Source organism: Bos indicus, chromosome 20 (assembly GCF_029378745.1).
Source record: "Bos indicus isolate NIAB-ARS_2022 breed Sahiwal x Tharparkar chromosome 20, NIAB-ARS_B.indTharparkar_mat_pri_1.0, whole genome shotgun sequence".
In the NCBI taxonomy this organism is placed as follows: Eukaryota; Metazoa; Chordata; class Mammalia; order Artiodactyla; family Bovidae; genus Bos; species Bos indicus.
The window spans coordinates 37,852,555-37,873,165 of record NC_091779.1 but is presented as its reverse complement, the minus strand read 5'-3'; the positions used below and the strand labels follow the sequence as shown (position 1 = coordinate 37,873,165).

Below are 20,611 nucleotides of genomic sequence, written 5' to 3'. Positions count from 1 at the left end.
ATTCTGCTTAGTTTATAATCCAGTTATATGTGACAGTGGGCTATGGCCAGCAACTTGGTTTCATTTGCATTTTAGAATATGGAGATTTGCAGCAGAAACAATTCAGTTGAAGGCAAATTCTCATTTCTTAAAATCATTTACTTCACTATTGTCATTATAAGGCTTCCCTGGTAAAGGATCCATCTGCAGTGCAGAAGATGTGGGAGACACAAGACCCATTCCTGGGTCGGGAAGATCCCCTGGAGAAGGAAATGGCAAACCACTCCAGAATTCTTGCCTGGACAGAGGATCCTGGCAGGTTATAGTCCATTGGGTCACAAAGACTTGGACACAACTGAGCATGCATGCATAATGTCATTATAAATATGGAAGTTCACAGATTTTACGAAACAGAGAACATTCATTAGGTCATTTGATACAGAGCATCTGGCAATATCACTGTTGATCAAAATACAGTGATGACGGAGGAAACTGGCTTTACATTTTTGAGGGTTCTGTAATGGATCCCAAAAGACATGGTCGTCATGTGCAGTGTGCTTTATACTGGGGAGTGATCAGTGAGTTGAATGGTTGCACGAAGACCTTCTTGTTTTCCAACAGATGTTTTCAACAGCCTACACAGCATACTCCATTAAATTTTACTATTGTTTCACTGTCAAAATATGACTCTTTGAATTATTTCTTTTTCTTTCTTCTTAAAACAGTACCATATGGCATGCTTTTGCATATCATGACTATTTTTTAACCTTTTGCCTTTTGAAATATTTAGCTTTACATGACCTAAAAGTTAGACCTTGCTGATCTCCCATGGTGCTTCTTTTATGCATATGTGTAATGTGAAAATGTATGTTTGCATCACACTTCACCTGTTAAAAAACATTTTTAAGTATATTAATCTTTGGTGACTAAGTAAATGACTTCTGGTGGCAGGAAGTGTATTTTAAAAACCTAAACTTTGCCAAAAACCAGACTGAATTAAATTTCCATCTCCTCAACTAACTGTGTGAGCTAAGGCAGGTCATTTGACCCTCTGAGCCCAAATTTACTCATCTGTAATTAAATAGGGATAGTAAGACTTGACAAAGTTGTAAGGATTAAATGAGGTAATGTAGGTAAAATGCTAAGCCCAGTACCTGGCATGTGAGAAATGCTCAGTAAACTGCAGCTCTTTCATGATACAACCCTCAAGAGGTAAGTTATTAGACCCTTGGATCATGAGAGAACTAAGGTTTCAGAATTACAAAATGTACACAAGGTCACACAGCTAGTACTCAGAAATCTTAGACTAAAACACATGAGTGTGTGTGCGTGCTAAGCCACTTCAGTCGTGTCCGACTCTTTGCAACCCTATGGACTGTAGCCCACAGGGTCCTCTGTCCATGGACTTCTCCAGGCAAGAATACTGGAGTGGGTTGCCATGCCCTCTTCCAGGGAATCTTTCTGACCCAGGGATTGAACTTGGGTCTCTTATGTCTCCTGCATTGGCAGGCAAGTTCTTTACTACTAGCATCACCCAGGAAGCCCCAAAATACATGAGAGCCGACTCCAAACCTCACAGTTTTTCCTCTAAGGAAGGCTCCCTCTTGGCTTAGTTAAATGTCTGCTTCACAGTTTTCCTTCTGATGCTGTGATGTACCTGGGCTGCAGTAGCCCTCCTGCTTCTGTAGTCTTTATGCGACAGGTCGATCTATCATCCCAGACTATGTGTATCTTCCTGCACTTCTGTTTTGCCATCTGTAAACATGCAAGATGCTTCACTTACTCTTACCATTTTCTGTTTGTATTCTGACTTTTAAAAGGTTTGTTCGAGAATATGGGCAGGCAAATGGCATGGTAAGCCTAGCAATTTAAAACCTCCATGTCAATACTTTATTTTCAGCCACTGGCAAAAATGACTCAGAAGAATACATTACTTTTGGCAAAACATACCCAATTTCTCCATAATTTGAAGGTGTTATTTTATCTATAAATATTACATAGAGAATATAGACTAAGTAAGCTTTTGTGATCAGGTTACCTGTCATCTTCAATGACGTGAATATGTTTGTCAGCAGCAAATGTGCGCCCTCTGGATTGACAAGGCCGGAAAGGGCTGCTGGCTCTTCCTCTCCACCCTTCCTTCCTTTTTGCCCTTGGGGTAATAAAGATGCAGAATGTGTCCTGCAATGTTCCTAGTCCACTCAGTGCCATTTGGAAATACGTATTGCATTTGACAGCATTTATAAATCACATATTTTCCCCTCAGAATAACTTGCAGTGTGAAAATGCTTCCATATGTTAGAAGTGGGTCTCTCCATTTTACTGAGGAAGGAGGGAATGGAAATATAATCTGGGTTTCATGCCACATTGAAGATAAATACTATACAGGTTTAAAATGGTGTCTGTTAATTTTAAGTAATTCTCTAGTGTTCTCTGCACTGCTAAAATTGAATAGGTGATTTTGACACAAAATATCATATTAGTAGTAATTAAATCACTCTTTACAAAGACTACTAATAGTCAACATGGCTGAAATGCCACTGCATAGATTGAATCTAGATAAACTGAAGCTGTTCCTTTTCAGTACAGAAGCACCCTATTTTTAAATTCCCCCATGGACTCTAAGACTGGATAGAGAGGCTTGACTGCTACTTCTTACAATTCCCAAAGTTTTTTCCTTAAACGTACGTCTCTTTGCCCTGAGCCTTTGAGCTAGCAGGAGAAAAGGCTTGTTGTTTCCCGTTTCACAGGAATAAATGGATCTTATTCCACTGAGAACAAGACCTCGGAGGCCTAACAAGAAGAAAGGAGCAGAGCTGCCAGCCTGCTCACAAACCTGGAAGTCCCTGACCCCATTCTCCTCCTGGGAACTGGCAGAAGCATCCCCCGAGGTCAGCATTCACCTTCACCTTCCGCTGGTGAGAACTGAAGTGCCCTGTGACCCCTCGGGCACAGAAATGGAGCAGGGATACTGGGCTGCCTGTGGGTGGTTCAGCACTCAAGGTCTCACTGTACTGTATCAGAACAAGTTTGAGAGAAGTCAAGGCCAGGTAGCAATTTGTAAACCTTCCCAGAAACATTTGATCCTCGTGCTAAAGAAGATCACAGGAGAAAAACCTCCCACTTTTCAAATGAATATGATTTGCAAAAGTCTTAAAAAAAAAAAAACAAAACTGAGAACAATCCTTTACATGTATTCATTTTCTTTCCTTCAAGCTTTTATGATCATTGAGCTATTATGACAAGTCAAGACAAAAGGATCAGACGAAATATTATAATTATGTGACATCTTTTTTTAAAGCATTTTTATGGTGGGAAAATATACATAGCATAAATTTTACCATCTTAGTCATTTTAAATACAGTTCAGTGGCATTAGGTATTTTCAAAATATATTATTATCACCACCATACATCTCAAGAAATTTTTCAGCACCCCAAATTGAGATTCCATATCTGTTAAACGCAAAGTCCCCATTCCAGTGCCCCCACCAGCCTTTGGTAACCACTGTTCTACTTTCTGATTCTGTGGATCTGACTACACTAGGTACCTCATATAAGTGGAGTCATGCAAGCAAGGTAACGAACTACATCTTGAGCTTCAGCCTTAAAACGTGAGAAATGTTCACAATTATAGAAAGAAGTTTGCTGCATCTATTATGGTCTTTTTTGGGTAAAATTTGTTTTCTCTTTTTCTTTCCTGATCTTTAAGTTTGTTTTCCACAAATCCCTCTAAACCCATTTTGTTTCACCACAGTATCAAAACAATCACTTCTACTAATTAATTTTAGCTTACTCAATTTTCAAAAAGAAAAATGGCACATAATGCCAAAGATTGAGAATGAAGGTCCCTATAACAAAGTTGGTCTTGTGGTCTTATAGTCTGTGGCACTGGCATATGTCTCATCCATTCTCGGCTTATAAAAACACACATGCACAAATCTTTATCTGCAATTTCATCTCTTTGCAACTAAGGTTTAGCCAATTATTCCTTTTTTAGCCAATTATTCTTGGCTAATATATAGAAATACTGACTTTTATCCCGTTATCCTGTGACCTCGTGAAGTCATTTATTCTAGTATTTTGGGGGGTAGAGGTAGATTCCCAAGGATTTTTCTACATGGACTATCACTTGTCTGTGAATAAAAAATGTTTTATCTCTTTCTTTCCAATATGTAAGCCTTTGTTTTCTTTTTAGCTTAGTACACTCTCTAGGACCTTCAGTATGATGCTGAGTAGTAGGGATTACAATGGGTATCTTTGTTTTCTTCTGGTCTTAGCAGGAAGGTGTTCAGCCTTTCTCTTAAAAGTATGATGTTAGCTGTTGGTTTTTGTAAAGTTCTTTATTTGGTTGAAAAAGTTCCTTTCCATTCCAAATCCTTTTAAAATTTTTACATGATGTTGAATTTTGATTATGTTTTTTCTGCATCTTTTTGGCACGGTGTTGTTTATAATATTCCCTTATTATCCTTCTAATATTTGAAGGACCTATAAGGACACTCCATATCATTCCCGATATGTTTTTGTCTCTTTTTTATTGGTAAATCTAGTTAGGATTTTATTAGCTGTATTAATATTTTCAAAGAAATAACTTTTGGGAAGTGGAATATTTCCCCCGAACTTTGGTTTTAGAAGTAGAAAAATGAGTTGGTTTTTTTCGTTTATTTTTACTTGCTTTTTTTTTTTAAGTCTAACTTCAGAAATGTAATTAGGGATGGCTTTGAAAAGTCATAGTTTTTTTAAAAAATTTTGGTAAAATACACATACCATAAAATGTACCATCTTAACTGGTTTTAAGTATACAGTGCAGTAGTTTTAACTTTTTTCACATTGTTGTATAAACGATCTCCAGAATTCTTTCACCTTGCAAAGCTGAGACTGTCCTTAATGATGATCAGTTCAGTTCAGTGACTTCCCACTAACCCGTCCTCCTGCCACTGCCTAAGCCTCTGGCAATTCCTATTCTACTTTATGTCTTTATGAATTTAAACAACTCTACAAATCTCATATTAGTGGAATCATACAGTATTTGTCTTTTTGTGACTGGCTTATTTCACTTAGCATAATATCCTCAAGAATAATCTATGTTGTAGCAAGTATCAGAATTTGCTTCCTTTTTCAGTCTGAATAATAGTCCACAACATTATATAATAATCCACAATAACAATAATAATCCACAATAATCCAACAACACAAGAGAAGACTCTACACATGGACATCACCAGATGGTCAACACCAAAATCGGATTGATTATATTATTTGCAGCCAAAGACTGTATAGAGCTTCTATACAGTCAGCAAAAACAAGACCGGGAGCTGACTGTGGCTCAGATCATGAACTCCTTATTGCCAAATTCAGACTTAAATTGAAGAAAGTAGGGAAAACCACTAGACCACTCAGGTATGACCTAAATCAAATCCCTTATGATTATACAGTGGAAGTGACAAACAGATTCAAGGGATTAGATCTGATGGAATGCCTGAAGAACTATGAACAGAGGTTCATGACATTGTACAGGAGGCAGTGATGAAGACCATCCCCCCAAAAAAAGAAATGTAAAAAGGCAAAGTAGTTTTCTGAGGAGGCCTTACAAATAGCTGAGAAAAGAAGAGAAGCGAAGGCAAGGGAGAAAAGGAAAGATATGCCCATTTGAATGCAGAGTTCCAAAGAATAGCAAGGACAGATAAGAAAGCCTTTTTCAGTGATCACTGCAAAGAAATAGAGGAAAACAACAGAATGGGAAAGACTAGAGATCTCTTCAAGAAAATTAGAGATAACAAGGGAACATTTCATGCAAAAATGGACACAATAAAGGACAGAAACTGTATGGACCTAACAGAAGCAGAAGATATTAGGAAAAGGTGGCAACAATACACAGAAGAATGATACAAAAAAGATCTTCATGACCCAGATAATCATGACGTTGTGATCACTGGACTAGAGCCAGACATCCTGGAATGTGAAGTCAAATGGGCCTTAGGAAGCCTCACAATGAACAAAGCTAGGGGAGGTGATGGAATTCAAGTTGAGCTATTTCAAATCCTAAAAGATAATGCTGTGAAAGTGCTGCACTCAATATGCCAGCAAATTTGGAAAACTCAGCAGTGGCCATAGGACTGGAAAAGAAATGACATATATACCCATTTTCATTCCAATCCCAAAGAAAGGCAATGCCAAAGAATACTCAAACTACCACACAGTTGCACTCATCTCACATGCTAGCAAAGTAATGCTCAAAATTCTCCAAGCCAGGCTTCTACAGTATGTGAACCATGAACTTCCAGATGTTCAAGCTGGATTTAGAAAAGGCAGAAGAACCAGAGATCAAATTGCCAACATCAGTTGGATCATTGAAAAAGCAAGAGAGTTCCAGAAAAACATCCACTTCTGCTTTATTGACTATGCCAAAGCCTTTGACTGTGTGGATCACAAGCAGTGGAAAATTCTTCAAGAGATGGGAATACTAGACCACCTTATGTGCCTCCTGAGAAATCTGTATGCAGGTCAACAAGCAACAGTTAGAACTGGACGTGGAACAACAGACTGGTTCCAAATAGGAAAAGGAATACGTCAAGCCTATATATTGTGATCCTGCTCACTTAACTTATATACAGAGTACATCATGCGAAATGCTGGACTGAAGAAGCACAAGCTGGAATCAAGATTACCAGGAGAAATATCAATAACATCAGATACACAGATGATACCATCCTTATGCAGAAAGCGAAGAAGAACTAAAGAACCTCTTGATGAAAGTGAAAGAGGAGAGTGAAAAAGTTGGCTTAAAGCTCAACATTCAGAAAACTAAGATCATGGCAACCAGTCCCATGACTTCATGGCAAATAGATAGGGAAACAGTGGAAACAGTGGCTGACTATTTTTGGGGGCTCCAAAATCACTGCAGATGGTGACTGCAGCCATGAAATTGAAAGATGCTTCCTCCTTGGAAGAAAAGCTATGGCCAACCTGGACAGCATATTAAAAAACAGAGATATTACTTTGCCAACAAAGGGCTGTCTAGTCAAAGCAATGGTTTTTCCAGTAGTCACGTATGGATGTGAGAGTTGGACCATAAAGAAAGCTGAACACCAAAGCTTTGATGCTTTTGAACTGTGATGTTGGAGGAGACTCTTGAGAGTCCCTTGGACTGCAAGGAGATCCAACCAATCCATCCTAAAGGAAATCAGTTGTGAATATTCTTTGGAAGGACTGATGCTGAAGCTGAAACGCCAATACTTTGGCCACCTGATGTGAAGAACTGACTCATTGGGAAAGACCCTGATGCTGGGAAAGATTGACGGTGGGAGGAGAAGGGGATGACAGAGGATGAGATGGTTGGATGGTATCACTGTCTGGATGGACATGAAATTGAGTAAGGTCCAGGAGTTGGTGATGGACAGGAAGGCCTGGCATGCTACAGTCCATGGGGTTGCAAAGAGTTGGATATGACTGAGGAACTGAACTGAATAATGCACTGTATGTATTTTGTTTATCCATTCATGTGTTGATGAACACATGGGCTGCCTATACCTTTTGGCTATTGTGTGAGCAAGTATCTGTTTGAGTCCCTGCTTTCCCATCTTTGACGTATATACCCAGAAGTATAATTTCTGACTCATAGGATAATTCTATTTTAAAATTTCAAGGAACTACCATACTATTGTCCACAGCAGATGCATGATTTTACTTTCCCACCAACAGAGCATAAAGGTTCTAATTTCTCCACTCTTAACCACACTATTGTTTTCTGTTTTTTCTTTTTTTTTTAATAATAGCCATCCTAATGTGTATTGGTGGGAAAAATGAAGTTTAAGTGACTACATTTATTTTCCAAATCCTCACATATGTGCCATCTATTAGGAAGGCTTATTATGGAAAAGATTTCTGTCCTGGGTGTGAGTTTGAACATGATAAACAAATAGAATATGAGTTTTCCCCTTTCTGATAATTTTTAAATGGTCTATATTTGTTTCTATTAATACCAGTCTGTGACTTTAAAGGCTTTGCAGATAGAACAAAATTGTCTATTTGAAGTTCCTTTTTGGTGAAAGAAAAACAGAAATGTATGGAGGTCTTCTGGAGACTGAGTTTAATAATGATCAATAATGTAATCAACCATGCCCACATTATGAAATCCTATATAAAAATTCCAGACACCAAGCTCAGTGGAGCTTCCTGGTCGTTGAACTTACTGATGTCCTGGGAGAGTGGTGCACCCATTCCTGTGCTCTGTATTTTGAACTGTGATATTGGAGAAGACTCTTGAGAGTCCAGATTCCTGTGCTCTGGACTTTCCTAACCTTGCCCTAGGTATCTCTTCATTTGGCCATTCATTTGTTGTTGTTGTTGTTTTGTTTTTTTTTTTTTGGCCGTTCATTTGTGTCCTTTATAATAACATGGCAATCATGAGTATAGAGCTCTCCTGAGTTCTGTGCATTGTTCTGCTGCTGCTGCTAAGTCGCTTCAGTCGTGTCCGACTCTGTGTGACCCCATAGACAGCAGCTCATCAGGCTCCACCGTCCCTGGGATTCTCCAGGCAAGAACACTGGAGTGGGTTGCCATTTCCTTCTCCAATGCATGAAAGTGAAAATTGAAAGTGAAGTTGCTCAGTCGTGTCCGACTCTTAGCGACCCCATGGACTGCAGCCCACCAGGCTCCTTTGTCCGTGGGATTTTCCAGGCAAGAGTACTGGAGTGGGGTGCCAGAATTGTTCTAGCAAACTTTAAAACCTGAGAGGTTGTGAGAGACCTTGAATGTGTAGTGGGCCAGGCAGAAATGTAAGTATCTTGGAGACACCTGAAAGTTGTAACCAGTATTTGAAGGGGAACAGTCTTGTGAGACTGAGCCCCTAACTCTTGATGTTTTTGCTAACTCTGAGTCATGTTAGAATTGAACTAAATTGTAGGACACCCTGCTGGTGTCAAAAAATTGGTATCAGAACATACAAAGAAAATCAGGAGGTATTCCAATGCCTCTTGGATCTGCAGAGGTTTTCTAATATGGACCAATGAAAAAACTTAATATTGTAATACTAGGAATTGTGGATTTTATAAGACAGTGACATAGAGCAAACAGTACATTGAACATAGCTTTTAATAACCAGGTGACCTTGGAGAAATCACTTGACTTTGAAGATTCTCAGTTTCCACATCTTTAAAAATGAGGATAATGATGCTTTCCTGTAGTAGTTAATTTTGGGTCTACTTGGCTGCACCACAATGCCAGATAGTTGGTCAGACGTTATTCCCGATGTTTCTGTGAGAGTGTTTTGAACAAGACTTACTTTTAAACTGGTGAACTTTGAGTAAAGTAGATTGCCCTCCATAATTTTGGTGGGCCTCATCCAATCAGCTGAAAGCCTGACTAAAACAAAAGATTGACCTCTCCTGGGAAAGAGGGGATTCTGCCAGCAGACAACCTTTGGACTTCAACTGAAACATTGGTTAGATCCTCACATTGGTCTCCAACCTGCTGACCCACACAACAGACTTTTGACTTGCCAGCCTCCATAATCGTGTGAGTCAGTCCCTTAAAAATAACCTCTCTCCCTCTCTCTATATCTGTGTCTTTCTGTATCTACATCTACAAAAGTACAAAGTGGAAGTTGCTCAGTCATGTCCAGCTCTTTGCGACCCCATGGACTATACAGTCCATAGAATTCTCCAGGCCAAAATACTGGAGTGGGTAGCTTTTCCCTTCTCCAGGGTATCTTCCCAACCCAGGGATCAAACCCAGGTCTTTCGCATTGCAGGAGGATTCTTTACCAGCTGAGTCACCAAGGAAGCCCATCTATATCTATATCTATATCTATATCTATATCTATATCTATATACAAATTTATTGATGGGGCTTCCCTGATGGCTCAGTAAAGAACCTGCCTGCCATGCAGGAGACCCTGCAATGCAGGAATCCTTGGGTCAGGAAGATCCCCTGGAGAAGGGAAAGGCTACCCACCCCAGTATTCTGGTCTGGAGGATTCCATTGACAGATGAGCACTGTGGGCTACAGTTTATGATGTCTCAGAGTTGGACACAACTGAGCAACCAACACACACATACATATACAAATATACACACACATATATACACATAGGGGCTTCCCCAGTGGCTGAGACAGTAAAGAATCTGCCTGCAATGTGGGAGACCTGGGTTCGATCCCTGGGTTGGGAAGATCCTCTGGAAGAGGGCAGCAACCCAGTCCAGTGTTCTTGCCTGGAGAACCCCCATGGACAGAGGAGCTTAGCGGGCTATAGTCCATGGAGTCGCAAAGAGTCGAACATGACTGAGCGACTAAGCACAGCACAGCATGTACACATAGAGTATGTATATATGTACATGCTTTGAGGTTAACAAAGTGTCTTTCACAGACATTATCTCATTTAATTCTCATAATAATCAGGTGAAGTAGTATATTGGTCAAGGTTCTTCAGAGAAACAGTACAATAAGATGTATACGTACATGTGTACACACACAAGTCATACATGCCTGCATGTATACAGACACATTACATACATGTATATGCATGTTTATATATATACACGTGTGTATAATTAAATAATGTCTGTGATGCTACTCTGTGAACTTCAAAGCATTGTAAAACTTATTCCGTCTAGGACAGGTAATGTGTACTGAACGTTGTGTTGAGTCTTTATAGACATATAAATTAATGTCTACAAATGTGATCTCAGATGGATGTTACAGACAGATGGATCTGAACTATCTCAGAAGAAGTGACAGCAGAAAGAGTAGTTTTCTGGGCTTCCATTCTGGACTAGTATAGCACCTGTTTCCATGCAGTGGAAATAAAGTCTATGTGGACAGGAAAGTACGTGGCTTAGTTAGCTTATTTCAGCATACTTCCCCAGCATCTGGCACAGCGTTCTGCATAGTCATTGTCCAGATAACTGCTGAAGAATAGGTGACTTTATTTATGTGATCACTGAAAAAAGCATGTTTTGTGAGTGACTAGGTAGAAAGCATTAAATACCTCAGACTTAACATAAAGAACTTTAGCCTCTAGCATGGAGGATTGGAAAGTGCATATGTGTTGAATCTGTTCATGCTGCAGAAGAGTTGAAGGTCCATTAATCCTAATCTGTATGCTGGAATCTTAGTCTGGCTGGGATAGGCCAAAGCCACTCACTCAGAATACCTCAGTGAATAAATCCACAGCCAGCCCTCACTCTGAAACAAATGGCTTTGCTTACTTGGGCCTTTGCTGAACTTTGCTTAAGAACAAGGTACAAATAGAGCTTGATGGCAAAGTCAGAACCATTACACTGAATAAATGCTTATAAACTCCAGAACTATAACTGGAAGGCAAACTCTGCCCAGTGTCTGCCCAAGTGTCAACTCAGATCTCTAGAGGACATTTCTTGTAGCAGTCAATGGCCAGTCTGAATTGAACTAGCATGCTTCACAACTTTATGGATTGTGGTTTATGTGGGCAGATATTTTGAGACCCAGTTGTGGAAGAATATAGTTGCTTTCAAAATATTCTAGGCAAAACCTTTGGTTTGAGAAATAGACCAGACTTCTAATCTTGTTGATATTTTGGGAAGTATGTCATCACAGTGATATTTTCAGGCTGCTCTGGATATGGCCAGTAAGGGAGAGACCATCAAGACAAACTGCCTTAAATTAAGACAACAGTGGGATCCTATTTTCCACTTACAAAATTGGAAAAAACAACTTGAAATTAATACCCGGTATTACTGAGACTATATCTCTACACTGCTGAATAGAAGGCCATTTATCCCCTTCCAAAAAAAAATCTTTAAAAATATGCACATCATTTGACTTCAAAATTCCACTTCTGAGATGTTTTCCGAAAGAATAATTTCATCTCAGCAACAATTTATCCATTAGTGTATGTTAAACAAGTGTTTCTTGTAATAGTGAAAAATTAGAAATCACTGAGCTATCCAGCAGTAGTGAATTACCTGAAAGAATTTACCTGTATTCATGTGAAGGAATAGTATGCAACTATTAAAAATAAGGTTGTAAAAGAATATATGATGACATGGGAATTTGTTCATACTCAATTGTTGAGTTAAAAAATAGTTTGCAAACTTTAGGTACAAAATAAGTCTATATTGCTTTTAAAAATTAAGTAAAAGAATAATCTATACATGTGCAAAGAAGAGAGGCTAGAAGACATACATTAAAATGTTAATAGCATCTGTTTAGGTGGTAATTTTTGTAGGTGATTTTTACCGTCTCCTTTATGCTCCCCCTAGCAAGATTTCTGTAGTAAATATTACATCAACAATTGTGAGAGGTGGAAGGTAGCTTTCAACATTTCAAACAAAATGAATAGCAAACAAAAAAACCTAAAATGAATTAGAATTGTCCATTAATAGAGGAGCAAGTCCATTTTACAGTGCTGTGATTAAACCCTGGCACATCCTAGGACTTTACATTCTAAGGCAGTTAGTTCAAAATGATTTATGGAAGTCATGATGGTTCATAAGGGTCTTAAAATTTTTTGCTATTTTCACTTAATATGAAGTATTTTCTACCCACCCTGTGCTAAGCCTTGGACAGCATGAAGTCCAGAGACTGAAGCAGGGAGGTAGCTTGACACATTCACATGAATGCTAGGACACAGATGCCACCTTACAAATGGGAAGTTTCAGCCCTTCAGACAACACACTCCATGCTACTGAAATCTAAAACTGTGTCTGTAGAAAAAGAAAGAGCTTGTAGCCAGATCCGTTTGCCTGTGAGGGTATTGAGAAGTTAGAAATGTCTGGGGTAAATCCTTAACATCTGGAGGGTGATGTCATCCATGACATCCAGCCTTTTCTACAACTGTCCCTGGTGTCCCTGACGGAATGGACTGAGGGATCATCCTGTCTATTCATATCAACCATCTGCTGCTAATTGATGCAGCTGGCTGAGCAGTGGATCTGAAGTTTTAAGACTGATGGTGAAAATGGCTGCAAGGTAGACAGTTCAGTCTGAATGAGTGCCCATCTTGTGAAATGTGACACTTTCCCCTGTCTGTCTCCATTTGTTCCAGAGCCATAAGAGGGAAAGACCCAAGAATGTATTTTTTTCGCCCATAAATGAATGAGCCAGAGATTTAGACAAGATTGGGCTCTAAATCCAAAAGGGTACCAGTAGTGGTCGGACAAGGGAAAATGTCCAGACTAACTTAAAGCCATTCTTAGCAAATTCCCCCTGTAGATGATTCAGCCTTGCCTAGATAGGTGTTTTGAATTACACAAAATCCAGAATACTCTAGAAAAATGACAGTGGCTAGAAATGTAACCACATAAGTTTCAGAATGACAGCTCCAAGGACTAGGCATTTTCTATGGTCTTCTGTAGCCCTTTAAAAACCAACAGTGAATGCAAGTAAACTCACCCTTAGGCGTCACTGTTATGTCTATTCTCAAAATTTAAAAATGAAAGATTGCAAAGCATTTCACAACAGGTACTTCCCCAGCCCACCATCCTTCCAAGAATCCAAATGGACAGGAGGTCACAAAACACACCACCCATTAGCTTGACTGACTCACCTTGATGTTGCTGCTCCTGAGGAAGCTTCAGTCTACAGGTGTGCACACTGTTGAACAGGTGGCTACTGCCTTTTCTTTGCATGGTAGACAGGGTACTGGCAGTATGGCTGTGGATCCAGGATAGTAGGGTATCCCTTCTCTTGGCCTGTCACCTAGAACGGTGTCACACGTTACCCAGAACTACAGAGGTACAAGCAGATCCTGTCCTTGCCTGGAAAAACATTTACTTCTCTAATACATTTCCAAGTGCTTCCTAGTCATGATTCTTGAAATAAATATTTACCAACTTGTAGCTTCTCCTACACATGAAGATTAAAAGTACAACTAATTCTTCTTTTATTTCAAAGCACATTGAAACTTCCCCTCTTACAGTGTAAAATCCTGTGAAGTAACCCTTTTTCTAACAGATTATAGTTTTGCAATTATTGACTCCTTCTGTGGATGTGAATCTAATGTCCTGAGTATTTAGAGATGACTGCAGATTAACCCATACACAAAGGAAAGAAAAAGTGCTACTGAGTTAAATCAAGAGATTTCTAAGCCTGGTCTGAGTTTCCCTCCGTGACCGCTGAAAGTGAACAGTTCTTAAGGGAGGCTGGAAGAAGGAGGAGCCGAGTGGGCTAGGCTGATTAGCATAAAGAGGCAGGCGAAAATGGCATTTAGAGTTGCTTTGAATGATAGTGACCAAAGCAGGATTCTGAAAAGATGCCCTGATGTTGCAGTAATCACATATCTGACTTCTGCTGTTTTGTTTGTAATTAAAAGGAAACCTTAAAGCAGGAGTTTTTACAGCATGGCTATTCACTTGTGTACGTGAAATCTAAGAGAACTGCTAATGAGCTCATGGAAATGTACTGCTAGAACTTTTAACTTCTGTAAACACCTCTGAGTCTTCAGAAAGGGGCAGCTTTAGAGCCACCTGCCAAAGCAATTATTTGGAATTCGGGAAGAAAAATAAACACAGAAAACATTATCTTTCCACGGATCTGTTTCCCCTTAGATACTATTTTCAGATCATAAGACAAAGCTATTTCCAGTGTTTTCTTGTGCTGAAATAGCACACTTTACTGAAATGTTGAAAATCGTTTATATTATAGCATATAATAGCATATTTCATTACAGCTTGAAAACAAATCCTGAACACCCTTCATGGAACTTGGGAACTGCTACCCCTGAAATTTTAATGAATGCTGGTAGATCCTGCCCTTCAAGACTCACAGGTCTTACATATTCAGAAATGAGGTTGTGGGCCAGGACAAAGGGAAAGGCAGAGCTGTTTAGCCACAGAGTCTGGAACCTGCATCTTCCAGGGCACATTTGGAAACTGGTGCTAACAGCTAGGGTATCTAGTTGACACCCTAACTAGAAGTTTACCTCGTAGTCAGATCTTGGTGGGAATCCTCATTTTACTTTGAGGTACCTAAGAGCTTCCCAAGAGTACTCTGAGCTATGAAAGCTCTTACAGAATGCGTGATTGCTCTTTCATAATTCTTACTATTTTTATCAAGCTGCTTTTACTATGTATATATATAATTTCAATATATAATTCATCTATTGCAGTTTTTTAAGTAACTCAGAGTGTAACAGCTTATAGAAGTGCTTAGCTACACTGAAATAAAAGGATTCCACTGAAATAAAAGAATTCTTTTATTTACTAGAGAACCATAGTTTCTGCTTTAAATGGCTGGTATTTATTTCCTGCTTCACAATGATCATGGTAGGGGACTGAGGTATTGTTTTGCTGAGTTACATAAAGCTATTGATATTCTATCAGATTATGGGTCTCACTAAACCTATTATTATATAAGTAAATCAAATTCCCCACAAAACTACAAGCAAGCCCTTGGGAAAAATTGATATTTTTAAAAGTGTTTTATAACGAGAAATATTTTACCTACCTATCTATCTGAATAAGAAAAAAGAATATAGCATAATAAGTCCTGTGCACTCATTGGTTAGAGTTAGTCATTAGTAGCTTATGCATAATCTTGTTGCAAATCTGTGTTTCATCACAACCCCTTTCCGCCTCACTCCACCACTTGAAGCATCCCAGACATCATTGCATTCATACATATTTCAACATGTCTTCCTAAAATGCTAGGACTTTGAAAAATGGAACCATAATAAAAGTGTCACCCCTTTAATAATTAAGCATGATTCCTTAGTGTAATTAAATATCCAGGTATTATTTTGTTCAAATTGGGACCCAGAAGTCCACACATTGTATTTGGTCGCTATGTCTCTTAAATGTTTTTCTTTCTGTAGGTTTCTCACTGAGAAATGTTGCTTGGAGACTAGCATCTACATTTATCCTAATGTAAGGTCTAGTGTTTCAACGAAGCCCGCTTGATGCCTCCATCATTCTTACTCATGAATGGATGTGAAGCTGGAAAAAAGACAAGAAAAGGAATGCTCAGCTGACCATAGAGGCTATCAGCCAGCTTTCTGGCCCTAGAGCTTGTATTGTGTAACCTTGAACCTGGTTTCTCTGTGTCCAACTGTCGTGCATCATTGAGTGAGTCCTGGGCAGTGGCCCTGCAACTGAGTCAAGAGCATGCTCTTACACTGCCTGTTTAGTTACACTTCTGCTCTCAGAGGACTGTGTTTTGACTCTCCAATTTCCATTGGAAATAAGCGAGTGTAGCTGAAAGGAGCATGTCATAGGAGTACATGAAATAACGTCAGCTGTATCAGCCATATGCCAGACACACCACCAGGTTAGTAATTCATAATGGGCATGTTGTACTTTGCTTTTTGCTTATAAGAAAAAGCAAGAAGTCAGAATGCAAAAGGTGAAATCTGGTTGGGTCAAGAAACAGGTGAATAATATTTGGCATTTTTGCTTGCAGATTGTTTAAAAATGAATTAGAATCCTCTGAAAGCCAAGCTTCTTCATTTATCAGCTCTCTCTGATGCCACAATGGTGCTACCAGTTTCCTTGATTTAAGTTCTTCTCTCCCATATCCTTTCTGCCTATCCTGTGGCTTTGTACTCCCAGAAGAATAGAGTAGAATGGCATGTCACACTTAGACAGTTGATCTTGTCAGTCTTATCAGACAGTTGATCTTATTGCTTTGGGGTGATACTGGAAAAATTGATATTTTATGATTAGAATTCTCAGAAAGCTATGAATTCTAATAATAAAATATCAGTTTTATAATCTAAGTGGTTCTCAGTTTACAGGAGAAATTTCCTTATTCTTCTTTCAATTGAACCATGTTTAAAAAGCATCATACATTATACATTAGCTCACAAGTGAGTTACTTGTTTAATAATAATCTGCCTTGTTTCAAAAGTATGTATGATATCTAGTTAACAGGTTTACCTACTCTTTGAGGGTCTTTAGACTGTTCTGACAGAGAAGGCACTGGTGACCCACTCCAGTACTCTTGCCTGGAAAATCCCATGGACGGAGGAGCCTGGTAGGCTGCAGTCCATGGGGTAGCTAAGAGTCGGACACAACTGAGCAGCTTCACTTTCACTTTTCACTTTCATGCATTGGAGAAGGAAATGGCAACCCACTCCAGTGTTCTTGCCTGGAGAATCCCAGGGACAGGGGAGCCTGGTGGGCTGTTGTCTACAGGGTCGCGCAGAGTCGGACACAACTGACACGACTTAGCAGCAGCAGCAGACTGTTCTGAAGCACAAGTATTATATAAATACAAAGCCATAGTATTCATCACTCTCATTGCCAGAGCATAAGACTCAAGGCCCTTGATATGATAGAATGCAGACACAGAAAACTATGAGACACAGAAACCTTAATGCAATTCAATCTGAACTAGTGTTAAGACTTTAGATTTTCTACGCTTTTAAATAACAGATCCTTGCTCCTTTATATCAGCCAGTGGTAGTTTTTTTTTTTTTTTTTTCCCCCAAATAACTCTTCCTTCCACCAAAGATACTGTGTGGATGAGAATGTTGAGTTTCAGAATCTCACAATGGCTTATTTAACATGTATATCCAAGAATCTGCCTGCAATGCAGGAGACCAGGGTTTGGTCCCTGGGTCGGGAAGATCCTCTGGAGAAAGGAATGGCAATCCACTCCAGTACTCTTGCCTAGAGAATCCATGGACATAGACGCCTGGTGGGCTACAGTCTGTGGGGTTGCAAAGAGTCAGACATGACTGAGCGACTAACACACACATCCTAATGTACCATCAAGGCAGTATTTTTAAGCAGTTCAGAGTCATGTTACTCTAACTTACTGCATGTCTTCAGCGCAAAGAATTTCCCAAGTAATACAGTTGGCTGGACCCTGTGATTGCTATTTGGAAAAACAAAAGAGAGGCAAATGGTTGTATTAGAGAGTGTTATGCTTGAATACTTGCTCCTGTCAATAGGTTCATGAGGCTACACTGGCATGGCACCAGATTGCTTACTTAAGTTGCTTGCTATTCTAAAATTGCTACTATTGAATGCCAACATGTGAGTTAGGTTATCAGAAATGTTGCCACACTCCATAAATATTGCCTTGGTAATTCAAACTAATTTTGACCTTTCATGGGTGAGTCTCAGATTTGACTGCCATAGGGCTCCCTCTGGAGGTCAGCAGAGTCCAAGGTCAATTAGTAAAACTCGCTTCAGGATAAGGTTTATCCTTTGCCTCAGGATAAACCCATGTGTTTTTACCCAGTGACCACAAGAATGGGGTCCTTTATTTGTGAGCTGAGGGAATAATTACCTGTATCTGAGACTATAGGAAGGCTACCTGATTATGGATGTGATTTTAGCCAAAATGAAAACACAACAAAATAAAGCCATAGGTAGAGAAATACTGAGTTTTATTTTGTTTGTTTATTAAGTGGCAAGGAAACTCAGAGTGCAATGGTTCTGGTTCCATGTTGTCCACCATTCTAGGTAACAGCACATACTCCTACAGAGTCTGAATTCCATCTGAATTCCATCTAAACACAGGCATCAGGGTCAGTGGATTCTCAGCAGAACTGAACTCTTTGAAGGTAAATACTCATTAATTGGGATCATTTCCAAATTAAAGCAAACTAACTTGCACCAGATCAAACTCTTGTTATTCGTTTGAATTTACATTTGCAAGAATAAAATAATAAACAAACTATGCTTTCATCCTCTCCCTTCCTCCTTTCTTTCTTCATTCATTTTCTCTTTTTCTTTCTCAATTTCCCTTTCACTCATTTTTTTTATGTTATGTGGAGTATAATATAATTTAATTAAAAATTTTTATATGTGGGATTTGTCTCAAAATAATTTAGACAAGAGATATGGGGGTAGAGATGAAATAAAATTGATCATAAATTGATAATCATTAAAACTCAATGATGGGTACATGGGATTTATTGCACTTTCATGCCTATTATTTTTTTTTTTACATTTCCACTATAAAAAGTTTTAAAGTATAATTACTGAATGAATCTAATTGAAAAGGTACAATAAATAGGCAATGTGCTAAATTTATCAGGATGTAGAAAGAAATTCTTCAAATTTCCCATTCAATCTTTTACTCCACATTTTATAAAACATACACAAATATAGGAAATGTTAATATTCATAATGTATTTATATGGCAGTAATGAATACAATTTATAAACAATGGTAACAATACTGGGGTCCAGTCTCAAGTATCTGGGCCATGATCATCAAGAGACCTTTATGGCAGAGAAAGAAGGCAGCTGCTGCTGCTGCTAAGTCACATCAGTCGTGTCCGACTCTGTGGGACCCCATAGATGGCAGCCCACCAGGCTCCCATCCCTGGGATTCTCCAGGGAAGAACACTGGAGTGGGTTGCCATTTCCTTCTCCAATGCATGAAAGTGAAAAGTGAAAGTGAAGTCGTTCAGTCGTGTCAGACTCTTAGCGACCCCATGGACTGCAGCCCACCAGGCTCCTCCATCCATGGGATTTTCCAGGCAAGACTATTGGAGCGGGTTGCCATTGCCTTCTCCTGAAAGAAGGCTAGATTTATGTAAAAATGACACTCTCATTTAAAGAGAACCAAAGAGTCATTTTACTCATGACTTCTCAACTGTATACTTCCCTTCTATACCAGTTTTTTATTTCTATTTCTAAAAATTCAGGTAGGTTGTGTCTTAGCTTTGGCTGCTAAAATAAAGCATCATAGACCAGTGGCTTAAACACAACAGAAATCTCTTGTCACAATTCTGGGAGCTAGACTTCCAAGATCATGGTGCTAGGATGTTTAGGGTCCAGTGAGCGTCCTCTTCCAGGTTGCAGACAACTGACTTCCCACTGTGTCCTCACGTGGTGGGAAGAGGGGAAGAGGGCCCTCAGGGGTCTCGTTTATGAGGTCACTAGTCCCATTCATCCTGGAGGAGGCAGCCCACTCCAGAATTCTTGCCTGGAAAATCTCATAGATAGAGGATCCTCTTGGGCTACAGTCCATGGGAGCCACATGGACTCCCAAAAGAGTCCAAAAGAGTTGGACACAACTTAGCGACTGAGCACACACAAAATCCCATTTATAAGGGCTCCTTTCTCATGACCTAATTGCTCCCCACTGGTCCTACTTCTATCACCGTCATACTGAGGGGATTACAGCATATGAACTTGGGAAAAGACAAATATTCCCTCCATCACAGCTTGTATTTGCAACAATGGGAGGGAGTTTTCATCCAAATTCAGCTCCTCAGTGAGGCACTGAGGAAAAATGTCTATGAACTCTTTGTATTCCTACATGCATGACTTCAGAGGCCTGGCCACAGTATTCAGTGGATATCAACTAACTTCTTACTGTAGAACCCCAACCACTTCTTGCCTCCCACCAGAGAGAACCATGAGTGTGGAGCACAGAGACTGACACGCCAGAGACGGCCGTGAATTTCATCGGAAGGATAATGAATTCATGAAATCACACTAGGGTCCCATCTGAGCCTAACTGCTGAGACTGACATCAACAGCAGAACCCAGAAGTCCTTGCCAAGTTTTTCTCTGATGACATATTTTTAAAACCTGCATAATATCACTTTGGAAAGAAGTAGGGCTTCGTTCTTCTTGACTTTCCTTCATGCAAGGAAATCTTTGTCAGCTCGGTGGCTGAGACAGCCAGCTTTGCAGCTGCGGGAATTTTCCAATTGCATGAGAGAGCTTCATTAGAAATCATCTCCACTCTCACC

The 20,611-nt window shown here is 39.5% G+C and overlaps 1 protein-coding gene across 5 annotated transcripts in view; it reads right to left on the bottom strand.

The window, feature by feature from the left end:
- RANBP3L (RAN binding protein 3 like) overlaps positions 1-14,081 on the bottom strand; it is a 54,968-nt gene extending 40,887 nt beyond the window's left edge. For 3 of the 5 annotated variants that reach the window (XM_019983165.2, XM_070774757.1, XM_070774756.1), the window contains exon 1: positions 13,503-14,081. In XM_019983165.2, the coding sequence (XP_019838724.2) occupies positions 13,503-13,584 (82 nt within the window). In that variant the 5' untranslated portion in view covers positions 13,585-14,081. The remainder of the gene's footprint in view (positions 1-13,502) is intronic. The other 2 variants (XM_070774755.1, XM_070774758.1) reach the window with 2 other exon arrangements.
- Positions 14,082-20,611: the final 6,530 nt, after the last annotated feature.